At 37.3% G+C, this 12,994-nt stretch overlaps 1 protein-coding gene across 1 annotated transcript in view; it reads right to left on the minus strand.

The window, feature by feature from the left end:
- Positions 1-1,076: 1,076 nt before the first annotated feature.
- Positions 1,077-12,994, minus strand: part of LOC128642348 (guanylate-binding protein 1-like) — a 45,184-nt gene continuing 33,266 nt past the window's right edge. Inside the window, exons 5-10 of the mRNA XM_053695092.1 lie at positions 11,602-11,847; positions 10,406-10,686; positions 9,342-9,554; positions 6,469-6,571; positions 5,855-6,048; positions 1,077-1,384 (exon numbers count right to left, since the gene is read on the minus strand). Of these exons, the coding sequence (XP_053551067.1) occupies positions 1,151-1,384; positions 5,855-6,048; positions 6,469-6,571; positions 9,342-9,554; positions 10,406-10,686; positions 11,602-11,847 (1,271 nt within the window). The 3' untranslated portion in view covers positions 1,077-1,150. The remainder of the gene's footprint in view (positions 1,385-5,854; positions 6,049-6,468; positions 6,572-9,341; positions 9,555-10,405; positions 10,687-11,601; positions 11,848-12,994) is intronic.

Genomic DNA, 12,994 nt, shown 5'->3' on the forward strand with positions numbered 1-12,994 from the left:
TTTGAGGACACACCAAAAAATTACCAGCCATTACAAGTGGCTGGTTATTGCTACAGAGAGCCGTGTTCAGAAAATTATCCAGAGATAAGATCTCTGGTTAAATTCCTAAAAGTGCCCCAAAAGCCCCCAAAATAAAGGGTCTTTTTAATGCACTGGTATTACTCAGTTGAGCGCAAATTTCACTTTCATAGAAGCAATATTTTGACCTCAACTTGTAATCTGGCCCTAAGTCACGAATTTCAGAGTTATTAATTGCAATCTGTTTCCATCTGCACCAATATTAACCCATTGAAATGCATCTTTTAGGCTGCTAGTATGGGCTGACACTGTTTTTCTATTGCTATATGGTCATTTTACAAGAGTCAGAAGGATTGTTGTAAATAAATATTTATTTCAAGCGTTAGTTAAAGGCCCATTTCCATTTTGGAGTGAACTGTACACAAAATGATGACTGTGAGTTTCTATACAAAACACTTAAAATATATTTTTTCCAAGATTTTTACATCTTTTAAACTATATTGGGTGACCCTCCACTGCCTTGTATCTTTCTAAAAGACCCTTAAGTGAGATCACACAATCATGAATGGCATTTTATAGGGGGCAAGCCATGTCATTTAATTCAGTTAAATATTGTTCTATATAATTCTTAATCTATAAAGTTATTAATGGATCTCAACAATAAGTATAGAAGATCTCACTTATCAGAGAAGCTGTGTAACACAAAAAAACTTAAAAATGTTCTTTCCAGTAAAATAAAAAAAAAAGCTTTATTGGTATTTTAATGTATATAAGAAATGAAACTCACAATTGCATTTCACCTTTCAATAGAACTTCAGTCACTGGCCAATCTTTAAGTAAGTCTATGTGTATAGATATCAGACTATATATATTTTTTTAACAGCAAGTTTAGCAGAGGAGACATTAGAAAGGAGTAGAATAATAATGATACAGCTTTATAAAACACTGTTATATGTAAAAACAGAGAGACCTTAAAGAGACGTTATGTAAGATGCTGAGTTCTTAAGCTTGGATACAAATCTAGGTGTGCAGCCCATGTAAGGTTTACGCTCCTTAATCCTTTCCAGCACTTGAGGATGCATTATTATTATTATTATCGGTTATTTGTAGAGCGTCAACAGATTCCGCAGCGCTAATCAGTTGTTTTGTTTGCTTGATCATTTTTTCTTTTTTCTTTTACATATTGTTCACCTAAATTTATTAATGCTGGTAAAATAACTTTTGCCGCGCTCTTGAATGTCTCGATAATAGGTGTGTACCACTCAGGATCATTGCTTTCCCTCCTCTCTTTCTGTATATCTTCAATTTGAGCCTGGTACAGTTTGGCTTGGTGATAACTTCCCTGATGACATAAGAGCTCCTGTTCCTAAACATGAAACCAAAATTGATGAGGAAAGTTGGTTAGCAAAGCCCTAGAAGATCTAAAGAAATCATCAAATGTGTATGACTTGTACTTGATAACTTTTGAGAATATTACTAATGACCTGCTCACAATTCACTAAAAATGCTGTCATATCTGACTGGTGCAGATGCGTAGGAACCTAATGTCTTAATTATGTAAGGGGTGGACTAACCATTTGTAAACAATAAACTGCCCTTGTGTGATGTCATGTGATAACATGGCTTCATGACATGACATACTGCCTGAAAAGTTGTGTGGATGTAATGGTACATTAAATTGTTTGTCTGTGTGAGCACGTGCACATGTGTGCACATGTGTGTGTATTTGTGTGTCTGGGCGTGTGTGTGTGTGTGTGTGTATGTTGATATGTATTTTTGGGGTAGTTTGTGTGTTTATGTGTGTATATGTGCTTGTGTATGTGACTGTGGGTATATGTGTGAGTGGGGAGGGGCATATGTGCGTCTATATGTATTGGATTGCATTTCCAGTAGTTTAGAAAAGTTATATCAAAAGATATTTGGTACAATGTAACTTCATAATGCACCTTATGAAAAATCAAACCAATTGTATAGTTTCATAGTTGTATAGAAAAAGTCTTATTGTACTCAATACTGTGAGGTCACTATATGTCAAAATATGTGCACTATCATTCGACTACATTACGAGTTGTGCGTTAGGGTTAAAAAGCATGGTTAAGAGGTCCTAATGCTGCTTTTTAACGCCTGCTGGTATTATGAATCTTGCAGGTACAGGTGTACCGCTCACTTTTTTGGTCAGACTCGGAAATACCGCAAATCCACTTACGTTAATTGCGTCTTCCAAAAAGTCAGAGGTAGACCCTCTCCTGTCAAGCCTGGTACCGCATTTTAAAGTCAGTAGTTAAGAGTTTTACACTACAACGCCGTAGCATAAAACTCTTAACTAAAGTGCTAAAAAGTACACTAACACCCATAAACTACCTATTAACCCCTAAACCGAGGCCCCCACATCGCAAACACTAAAATAAAATTATTAACCCCTAATCTGCCGAACCGTACATCGCCGCCACTATAATAAACATATTAACCCCTAAACTGCCGCACTCCTGCATCACAAAAACTAGTTACATTTTATTAACCCCTAATCTGCCAGCCCTAACATTGCCAACACCTACCTACATTTATTAACCCCTAATCTTCCGCCCCCAACGTCGCTGCCACTATATTAAATGTATTAACCCTTAAACCTAAATCTAACCCTAAACCTAACCCCCCCTAACTTAAATATAATTTAAATAAATCTAAATAAAATTAATACAATTCACTAAATTATTCCTATTTAAAACTAAATACTTACCTATAAAATAAACCCTAAGCTAGCTACAATATAACTAATAGTTACATTGTATCTATCTTAGGATTTATTTTTATTTTACAGGCAACTTTGTATTTATTTTAACTAGGTACAATAGTTATTAAATAGTTATTAACTATTTAATAACTATCTAGTGAAGACAAATGTACCTGTAACATAAAACCTAACCTAAGTTACAATTACACCTTACACTACACTATAATTAAATAAATTCCCTAAACTAAATACAATTAATTACAATTTAAAAAAATTATCTAAAGTACGAAAAAAATAAACACTAAATTACAGAAAATAATAAAATAATTACAAGATTTTTAAACTAATTACATCTACTCTAATCCCCCTAACAAAATAAAAAAGCCCCCCAAAATAAAAAAACCCCTACCCTACACTAAATAAGAAATAGCCCTTAAAAGGGCCTTTTGCGGGGCATTGCCCCAAAGTAATCAGCTCTTTTACCTGTAAAGAAAAAATACAAATACCCCCCCAACATTAATACCCACCACCCACACAACCAACCTTACTCTAAAACCCACCCAATCCCCCCTTAAAAAACCTAACACTAACCCCTTGAAGATCACCCTACCGTGAGACGTCTTCACCCAACTGGGCAGAAGTGGTTCTCCAGATGGGCATAAATCTTCATCCAAGCCGGGCAGAAGAGGTCCTCCAGACGGGCAGAAGTCTTCACCCAGACGGCATCTTCTATCTTCATCCATCCGGTGCAGAGCGGGTCCATCTTCAAGACATCCGATGTGGAGCATCCTCTTCAAACGACGTCCAACTGAAGAATGAAGGTTCCTTTAAATGTCGTCATCCAAGATGGCGTCCCTTCAATTCCGATTGGCTGATAGTATTCTATCAGCCAATCGGAATTAAGGTAGAAAAAATCCTATTGGCTGATGCAATCAGCCTATAGGATTGAAGTCCAATCCTATTGGCTGATCCAATCAGCCAATAGGATTGCGCTGGCATTCTATTGGCTGATTGGATCAGTCAACAGAATGCAAGCTCAATCCTATTGGCTGATTGCACCAGCCAATAGGATTTTTTCTACCTTAATTCCGATTGGCTGCTAGAAATCTATCAGCCAATTGGAATTGAATGGACGCCATCTTGGATGACATCATTAAGAGGAACCTTGATTCTTCAGTCGGACGTCGTTTGAAGAGGATGCTCCGCGTCGTATGTCTTGAAGATGGACCCGCTCCGCGCTGGATGGATGAAGATAGAAGATGCCATCTGGATGAAGACTTCTGCCCGTCTGGAGGACCTCTTCTGCCCAGCTTGGATGAAGACTTCTGCCCGTCTGGAGGACCACTTCTGCCCGGTTGGGTGAAGACGTCTCACGGTAGGGTGATCTTCAAGGGGTTAGTGTTAGGTTTTTTAAGGGGGGATTGGGTGGGTTTTAAAATAGGGTTGGTTGTGTGGGTGGTGGGTTTTAATGTTGGGGGGTATTTGTACTGTTTTTTATAGGTAAAAGGGCTGATTACTTTGGGGCAATGTCCCGCAAAAGGCTCTTTTAAGGGCTATTTGTAATTTAGTGTAGGGTAGGGCTTTTTTTATTTTGGGGGGCTTTTTTATTTTGTTAGGGGGATTAGAGTAGGTGTAATTAGTTTAAAAATCTTGTAATTTATTTTATTATTTTCTGTAATTTAATGGGGGGGGTTTTCGTACTTTAGATAATTTTTGAAAATTGTAATTAATTGTATTTAGTTTAGGTAATTAATTTAATTATAGTGTAGTGATAGGTGCAATTGTAACTTAGGTTAGGTTTTATTTTACAGGTAAATCTGTATTTATTTTAACTAGGTAGTTATTAAATAGTTAATAACTATTTAATAACTATTGTACCTAGTTAAAATAAATACAACTTGCCTGTAAAATAAAAATAAACCCTAAGATAGATACAATGTAACTACTAGTTATATTGTAGCTAGCTTAGGGTTTATTTTATAGGTAAGTATTTAGTTTTAAATAGGAATTATTTAGTTAATGATAGGAATTTTATTTAGATTTATTAAAATTATATTTCAGTTAGGGGGGGTTAGGTTTAGACTTAGGTTTAGGGGTTAATATGTTTATTATAGTGGTGGCGACGTTGTGGGTGGCAGATTTGGGGTTAATAAATGTAGTTAGGTTGCGGCGACATTGGGGACAGCAGATTAGGGGTTAATAAATATAATGTAGGGTTCGGCAATGTTGGGGCAGCAGATTAGGGGTTCATAAGTATAATGTAGGTGGCGGCAGTGTCCGGAGCGGCAGATTAGGGGTTAATATGATAATGTAGGTGTTGGCGATGTCGGGGGTGCCAGATTAGGGGTTAATAAGTATAAGATTAAGGGTGTTTAGATTCAGGGTTCATGTTAGGGTGTTAGGTGTAGACATAACTTTTATTTCCCTATAGGAATCAATGGGGCTGCGTTAGAAGCTGAAGGTTGCTTTTTGCAGGTGTTAGATTTTTTTTCAGCCGGCTCTCCCCCATTGATTCCTATGGGGAAATTGTGCACAAGCACGTTTAGCCAGCTCACCGCTACCATAAGCAGCGCTGCTATTGAGGTGAGATGTGGAGATAAATTTTGCTCTTAGCTCACTTTTTTGCAGCTAACGCCGGGTTTGTAAAAACCCGTGATACCAGCGTTGTCTGTAAGTGAGTGGTGAACTTAAACTGCTCGTTAGCGCTGCACCCCTGTTAACCCAAAACTCGTAATCTAGGTGATTATCTTCTGGCTACAACAATTTGAGCATATACATACTGAACTGTGTACACCACAAATCTTTGTTATATTGTGTGCCATTTTTACTTACCATATTACACAGTATGTAAATGTATAAATTGTATGTTCCAGTGCATATATTTTTCATAATCTACATAAATTAACTATTTAATTTTAACAGAGTGTATTATGTAGTATGCTTTATACTTTTTTCAGTGTTCAGTATTTTCTGCACACGTATGCCGGGCTCACACGTATTATGTTGTCAATGCTTCTAGCCGGACATATACTGTATAATGGTTAATATTATTTAGAAGAACTGGGGCTAATATCTCTGTACACTTCCCGTTGACATGATACTTACGCGCCTCTTTTCAAACATTAAACGTTCCAATTCATGCTGATGTTTCTGCCTCTCCATCTTTAATTTCTCCAATAGCTGCTCTGTGTTCTCAGCTACAGTTTTTATTTGATCATCAATTTTCTGCTTTTGCTGGGATTCTCTCTTCTCCGATACCTTTCTCTCAATCTCTTGGGCTTCTGCTTTTGCTTTTTCCTCTGTAGGTCATTTAAAGAAGATTATAATATTTTGTTATTTAGAATATATAAACATAGCCAAGGGTCACTGGGCATGGTTGCATGGCTACAAGCAAACTGCAAGACCTGGGGAGGTTACAGACTATACAATTTGGAGGTGCAAGAAGGTTGACCTCATTGCTAAATATAAAGGTCACGGTGGGTTACAAGTGTGGAAATCATTGTCTACTGTTGCTTCTTGTTTTTTAATCATTCCCCCTTCTTGATCCTTTACTTCTCACCTTGCTCTCTGCGCAACACTGGACGTAAAAGATACACTACCTTGAATATTCAGGGCAAATAGAACCACTGAGGTTTGGGGTACTAGAGTAATAAACAGATAGAGTAGCACCCACCAATTAATACATAGAACCACCTTTGTGCAATCACCAATTTGAGTACCTTCTATTTCTTTTTGCTTTTCAGTTAGAGCATCATCGCTTTTTAGAATGGTATTTTCTATTGACTCCTTAGATTTTAAAAATTCCTGAAGAACTTCTTCAGCCTAAAAAAAAATTTTTTTGCATTTCATGAAAAAGGAGATACATTTAATTAATTGTAATTATTAACTACACAAAACAAACATTCGGCTGAATTACAAGTGTTGTGGTATGGCTTTTAGTGCATATTACGAGTCGTGTCGGTATAGCTATACCGCAAGCATTTTAGACTGTAATGCAACGTCCATTCAGTACTCAAAAAAATGACGTTTGAGTGTGGGATTTCCATAGCACCTGTATTACAGGTTGTGCGTTCAGGCTAAAAAGCTTGCGTTACAGCCTATACCAACACGATCCATACCGCCATCTAAGATCAGTAGTTATGGACAAAAATGTTTCACAAAATTCATAACTAAACTGTTACAAAATACACTTACACCCATAAACTACCTATTAACCCCTAAACCGCTGCCCTCATTCATCGCAAACACTATATTAAACTTATTAACCCCTAATCTGCTGCCCACCCACATTGCAACTATTTAATAAACCTAATAACCCCTAATCTGCTGCTCACCCACATAGCCAACACTATTTAAATACATTAATCCCTAATTCGATCCTCATTGCCGCCACTTTAATAAAGTTATTAACCCCTAAACCTCTGTTCTCCCTCATCGTCACCACTATAATAAAGTTATTAACCCCTAAACCTCCTGCCTGCCACATTGCTGCCACTAAATAAACCTATTAACCCCTAAACCTCTGGTCTTCCACATCGTCGACACTAAATAAACCTAATAACCCCTAAACCTAATCTAATAGTCCTATAAAAATAAAAAGCCCCCCAAAACAAAAACACCACCTAGCCTACAATAAACTACCAATAGCCATTAAAAGGGCCTATTGTAGGGCATTGCCCTAAGTTAAACATCTATTTTACCAAAGTCCCCCCAACAGTAAAACCCACCACCCAACCAACCCCCCAAAATAAAAAAACTAACTCTAAAAACACCAACCCCAAAATATCTACTCAAGGTTACTGAAGTCCGGACATTCATCTTCATCCAGGCGGCGACACCTTCATCCATCTCGGGGACATTTTCTATCTTCATCCCGACAGCGCGGAGCGGAGCTATCCTGAGCGGCGATGACATCCTGTGGGGAGCGTCCTCTTCATACGATCACTGCCATACACTGAAGCTTCTGAAATCCTATTGGCTGTTCAAAACAGTCAATAGGATTTCAGAAGCTCTCATCCTATTGGCTGATATGAATTTGAGGAATCAAATCAGTCAATAGGAATGCAAGGTATGCCATTTTGAAATGGCTACCTTGCATTCAACTTCAGTGTACGGTGGTGACTGTATGAAGAGGACGCTCTGCACAGGATAGGATTGGCTTCCAGGATGGCTCCGCTCCGTGTTGCCGGGATAAAGATAGGAGACGTCCCCGAGATGGATGAAGGTGTCGCCCCCTGAATTAAGACTTTTCACCGCCTGGATGAAGATGGATGTCCGGACTTCAGGAACCATGGGTGGGTTGTTTTTTTTAGATTAGGTTTTTGGGCTTTTGTAAAAGAGCTGAATTCGCTTTTATGGACAGTGCAAAAGAGCTGAATGCCCTTTTAAGGGCAATGCCCATACAAATGCCCCTTTAAGGGGAATGGGTAGCTTAGGTGTTTTTTAGAGTTAGGTTTTTTATTTTGGGGGGTTGGTTGGGTGGTGGGTTTTACTGTTGGGGGGACTTTGTATTTTTTTACATGTAAAATATGGGCTTTTAAGGGTTATTGGTAGTTTATTGTAGGCTAGGGGGTGTTTTAATTTGGGGGGCTTTTTTAATTTTATAGGACTAATAGACTAGGTGTAATTGTTTTTATTTTTGATAATTTTGTTTATTATTTTTTTGTAAGCTTAGTGTTTTTTATTTTTTGTAATTTAGATTTTTTTTACTTTTTTCGTAGTGTTTTTTTTTTTTTTAATTTGTAATTTAGATTTTTTAGTAATAGTTATGTTAGGTTAATTTATAGTTATAATGTTAGGTTCATTTTTAATTCACAGGTAAGTTTTTATTTATTTAAATATAGTTATATTGTAATTTTAATTTAAAGTTAGGGGGTGTTAAGTTTAGGGGTTAATAGTTTAATTTAGTGTTTTGCGATTTGGAAGGCCGGAGGTTTAGGGGTTAATAGGTTTATTTAGTGGAGGCGATGTGGGAGGCCGGAGGTTTAGGGATTAATAACTTTATAATAGTGGCAGCGATGTCGTGGAGGGGCAGATTTGGGGTTAGTAGCTTTTATTAGTGTCGGTGATGTCAGGGAGTTGCAGAATAGGTGTTAATAAATCTACTATGGTGTTGGCGATGTTGGGGATTGGTGGAATAGGGGTTAATAACTTTTATTAGTGTTGACAATGTTGGAAGTGGCAGATTAGGGGTTAATAACTTTATTTAGGTGTCGCGATGTCGGGCAGCAGATTAAGGGAGTTTAGGCTTGGAGTTTATGTTAGGGTGTTAGGTTTAATCTTAACTTTTTTTCCCCCATAGACATCAATGAGGTTGCGTTACGGAGATTTTTCATTCCGCACTTCAGGTGTTAGTTTTTTTGATGTCTATGGGGGAAAGCGTGCACGAGCACGTCAAAGCAGCCCTTGGATTTTGTGCGGTATGGAGATTAACACCACCATATCACATGCGCAAGGAGGCTTTTCAGTAACTCGTAATGGCAGCGCTATGGAGATGGAAATAACTCAACTTTTTTGGCATTAGTTTCACACCCTGTTTTAGTGCAAAATGCGTAATCTAGGTGAATGATTGCAGGCTAAGTACTTTATGTACCTGAACTCCTTTCTTAGGCTCTTCATTGTAACTGGCAGTTATTTTTTTCATTGTGTCCTTAAACTTCTGGTGCCCACCAGGAATACTAAAGGAACCTTCAGCCAATGCTTTCTCCAGCTCCACTGAGTGCTTCTTTATGAGGCTCTGGCAATATTTAATAGATGCTGTCTCATTTTGCTTTAAAAAGTCTTCTTTTATCTTGTATATTTCTCCCTGAAAAAATACACAAATCATAATAATGTCATATCTTCTTCAAGGACACAGGGACACAAATCATAATAATGTCATATCTTCTTCAAGGACACAGGGACACAAACCATAATAATGTCATATCTTCTTCAAGGACACAGGGACACAAATCATAATAATGTCATATCTTCTTCAAGGACACAGGGACACAAACCATAATAATGTCATATCTTCTTCAAGGACACAGGGACACAAACCATAATAATGTCATATCTTCTTCAAGGACACAGGGACACAAATCATAATAATGTCATATCTTCTTCAAGGACACAGGGACACAAATCATAATAATGTCATATCTTCTTCAAGGACACAGGGACACAAACCATAATAATGTCATATCTTCTTCAAGGACACAGGGACACAAACCATAATAATATCATATCTTCTTCAAGGACACAGGGACACAAACCATAATAATGTCATATCTTCTTCAAGGACACAGGGACACAAACCATAATAATGTCATATCTTCTTCAAGGACACAGGGACACAAACCATAATAATATCATAGCTTCTTCAAGGACACAGGGACACAAACCATAATAATATCATATCTTCTTCAAGGACACAGGGACACAAACCATAATAATGTCATATCTTCTTCAAGGACACAGGGACACAAACCATAATAATGTCATATCTTCTTCAAGGACACAGGGACACAAACCATAATAATGTCATATCTTCTTCAAGGACACAGGGACACTTCTGTCTCATCATAGACTGGTAAATCTTCTACATACGTTCTACTATTTCATTTCCATTACACTTAAATAATATTTCAAAACTGCACAACCTGGATTATTATTCACCATTAACTTTCTCTGGAACTGTCGTTCCTCATCCTTGAATGATCTTTTCATAAAGATCTGAATAGCTTCCTTCTCACATTCTCCGCTCACGTCCATAAACTGCTTCATAGTGTCCGTTGGAAACTCCACTCTAGTTTTCACATTTGTCTTATAATACTGAGAGGCTTCCTGAACTGCAGCTGTATTTTCTATCTCACACATGGCCAGAACTGCATTTTCCAGACAGGGGACATCTCCACGACGTATGGTCTCTGTGTATGTTTTGGTCATATTGCCCAGCACTGTAAATACAATGAGTAGGCAATGAGAATACATAGATAGTAATGTATCTAGCACTAATAAAACGTACCTTTTGGCATAGCCAAATAAAGATGATCTATTAAAGGGAACACATGGAAATTAAAAGGAAGGTTTAATAATTCAAATAGAACATACAATGAAAAAAACTTTCCAATTTACTTCAATGATTAATTTTGCCTCTTTCTCTAGGTATCCTTTCCTGCATTTACTTCTTTTCCGTGATAGGATAATGAGGTCAACTCAGGAGTGGGCGCTGAATGGCAGCAGTTTTTGCAGCAATGTTTGTAACAATGTTTCAGAAAATGAAACCTAGAGAAAGGGGTTTGTTTCATAATAGAAGTAAATTGTGGCTAACATATAAAACCCAAAAAAGATTTTCTTTTGGGATTCACATAGAGCAGCAATTTTATACAACTTTCTAGTTTGATTCTATTGTCATTTTTTCATTGTTCTCTTGGTATCTTTTGTTAAAAAACAGGGAGGTAATCTCAGGAGCCTGCCCATTTCTGGGGCTCCATATAGCAGCACTATTTCTTGCCATGCAGTGCTCCAGGCAACTACCTAGGTATCTCTTCAACAAAGAATATCATGGGAATGAAGCAAATTTGATAATAGAAGTAATTAGAAACTTTTTTTTAAAATGGTTTGTTCTGTCTGAGTCACAAAATAACCTTTTTGGGTTTTATATCATTTCAGTAGTCTTTACTTGACCATGTGATCCCAAGGTAGAAAGATTATTGGATAAAGTTAAACTTAAACTTAAAATCCAGTGGCATGTCTAGTTACTTTGGTGTTAATCACACATAATTATCATGCTATACAAGTCATGAGTCTGTTCTGTTAAATGTACACAAGTTTGTAGTGAGTGAGTATTTATAACAACATCATTTACTCACTTTTCCCGGTAACCTGGTGAATCCCATCTAATTCTTTAACAGGAGCATTTTCAAAGACAAAATCACAAAATGTTTTTACTTGAGCTACAAATGCTGTATGAAGCTCACTATCAGGAACTTCATCAATCCTTTGAAGAATGTCTTTTTCAGCAGGACGATCAAACACAAAGCATTTACGCGTTCTAAAATACATGTGCATGCACTTCCTGGGGAGGTTGAATTGCCGATCTTTATTGGTCTTTTCAGCTGGAATAAGTAGAAGAAATATCTTGTCACAAACTCACAAACGGCTAGATTTAGAGTTTTGTCGGTAACGACCCGAAAAGCTAACGCCGGCTTTTTTCTGGCCGCACCATAAAAATAACTCTGGTATTTAGAGTCCACAGAATGGCTGCGTTAGGCTCCAAAAAAGGAGCGTAGAGCATATTTAACGCAACTTCAACTCTCGATACCAGAGTTGCTTACGCAAGCGGCCAGCCTCAAAAACGTGCTCGTGCACGATTCCCCCATAGGAAACAATGGGGCTGTTTGAGCTGAAAAAAAAACCTAACACCTGCAAAAAAGCCGCGTTCAGCTCCTAACGCAGCACCATTGTTTCCTATGGGGAAACACTTCCTACGTCTGCACCTAACATCTAACATGTACCCCGAGTCTAAACACCCCTAACCTTACACTTATTAACCCCTAATCTGCCGCCCCCGCTATCGCTGACCCCTGCATATTATTATTAACCCCTAATCTGCCGCTTCGTAAACTGCCGCTACTTACATTATCCCTATGTACCCCTAATCTGCTGCCCTAACATCGCCGACCTCTATATTATATTTATTAACCCCTAATCTGCCCCCCACAACGTCGCCTCCACCTGCCTCCACTTATTAACCCCTAATATGCCGAGCGGACCGCACCGATATTATTATAAAGTTATTAACCCCTAATCCGCCTCACTAACCCTATAATAAATAGTATTAACCCCTAATCTGCCCTCCCTAACATCGCCGACACCTAACTTCAATTATTAACCCCTAATCTGCCGACTTGAGCTCACCGCTATTCTAATAAATGTATTAACCCCTAAAGCTAAGTCTAACCCTAACACTAACACCCCCCTAAATTAAATATAATTTTAATCTAACGAAATTAATTAACTCTTATTAAATAAATTATTCCTATTTAAAGCTAAATACTTACCTGTAAAATAAATCCTAATATAGCTACAATATAAATTATAATTATATTATAGCTATTTTAGGATTAATATTTATTTTACAGGTAACTTTGTATTTATTTTAACCAGGTACAATAGCTATTAAATAGATAAGAACTATTTAATAGCTAAAATAGTTAAAATAATTACAAATTTACCTGTAAAATAAATCCTAACCTAAGTTAC

The sequence above is a fragment of the Bombina bombina genome, chromosome 11, assembly GCF_027579735.1.
Source record: "Bombina bombina isolate aBomBom1 chromosome 11, aBomBom1.pri, whole genome shotgun sequence".
Taxonomy (NCBI): Eukaryota; Metazoa; Chordata; class Amphibia; order Anura; family Bombinatoridae; genus Bombina; species Bombina bombina.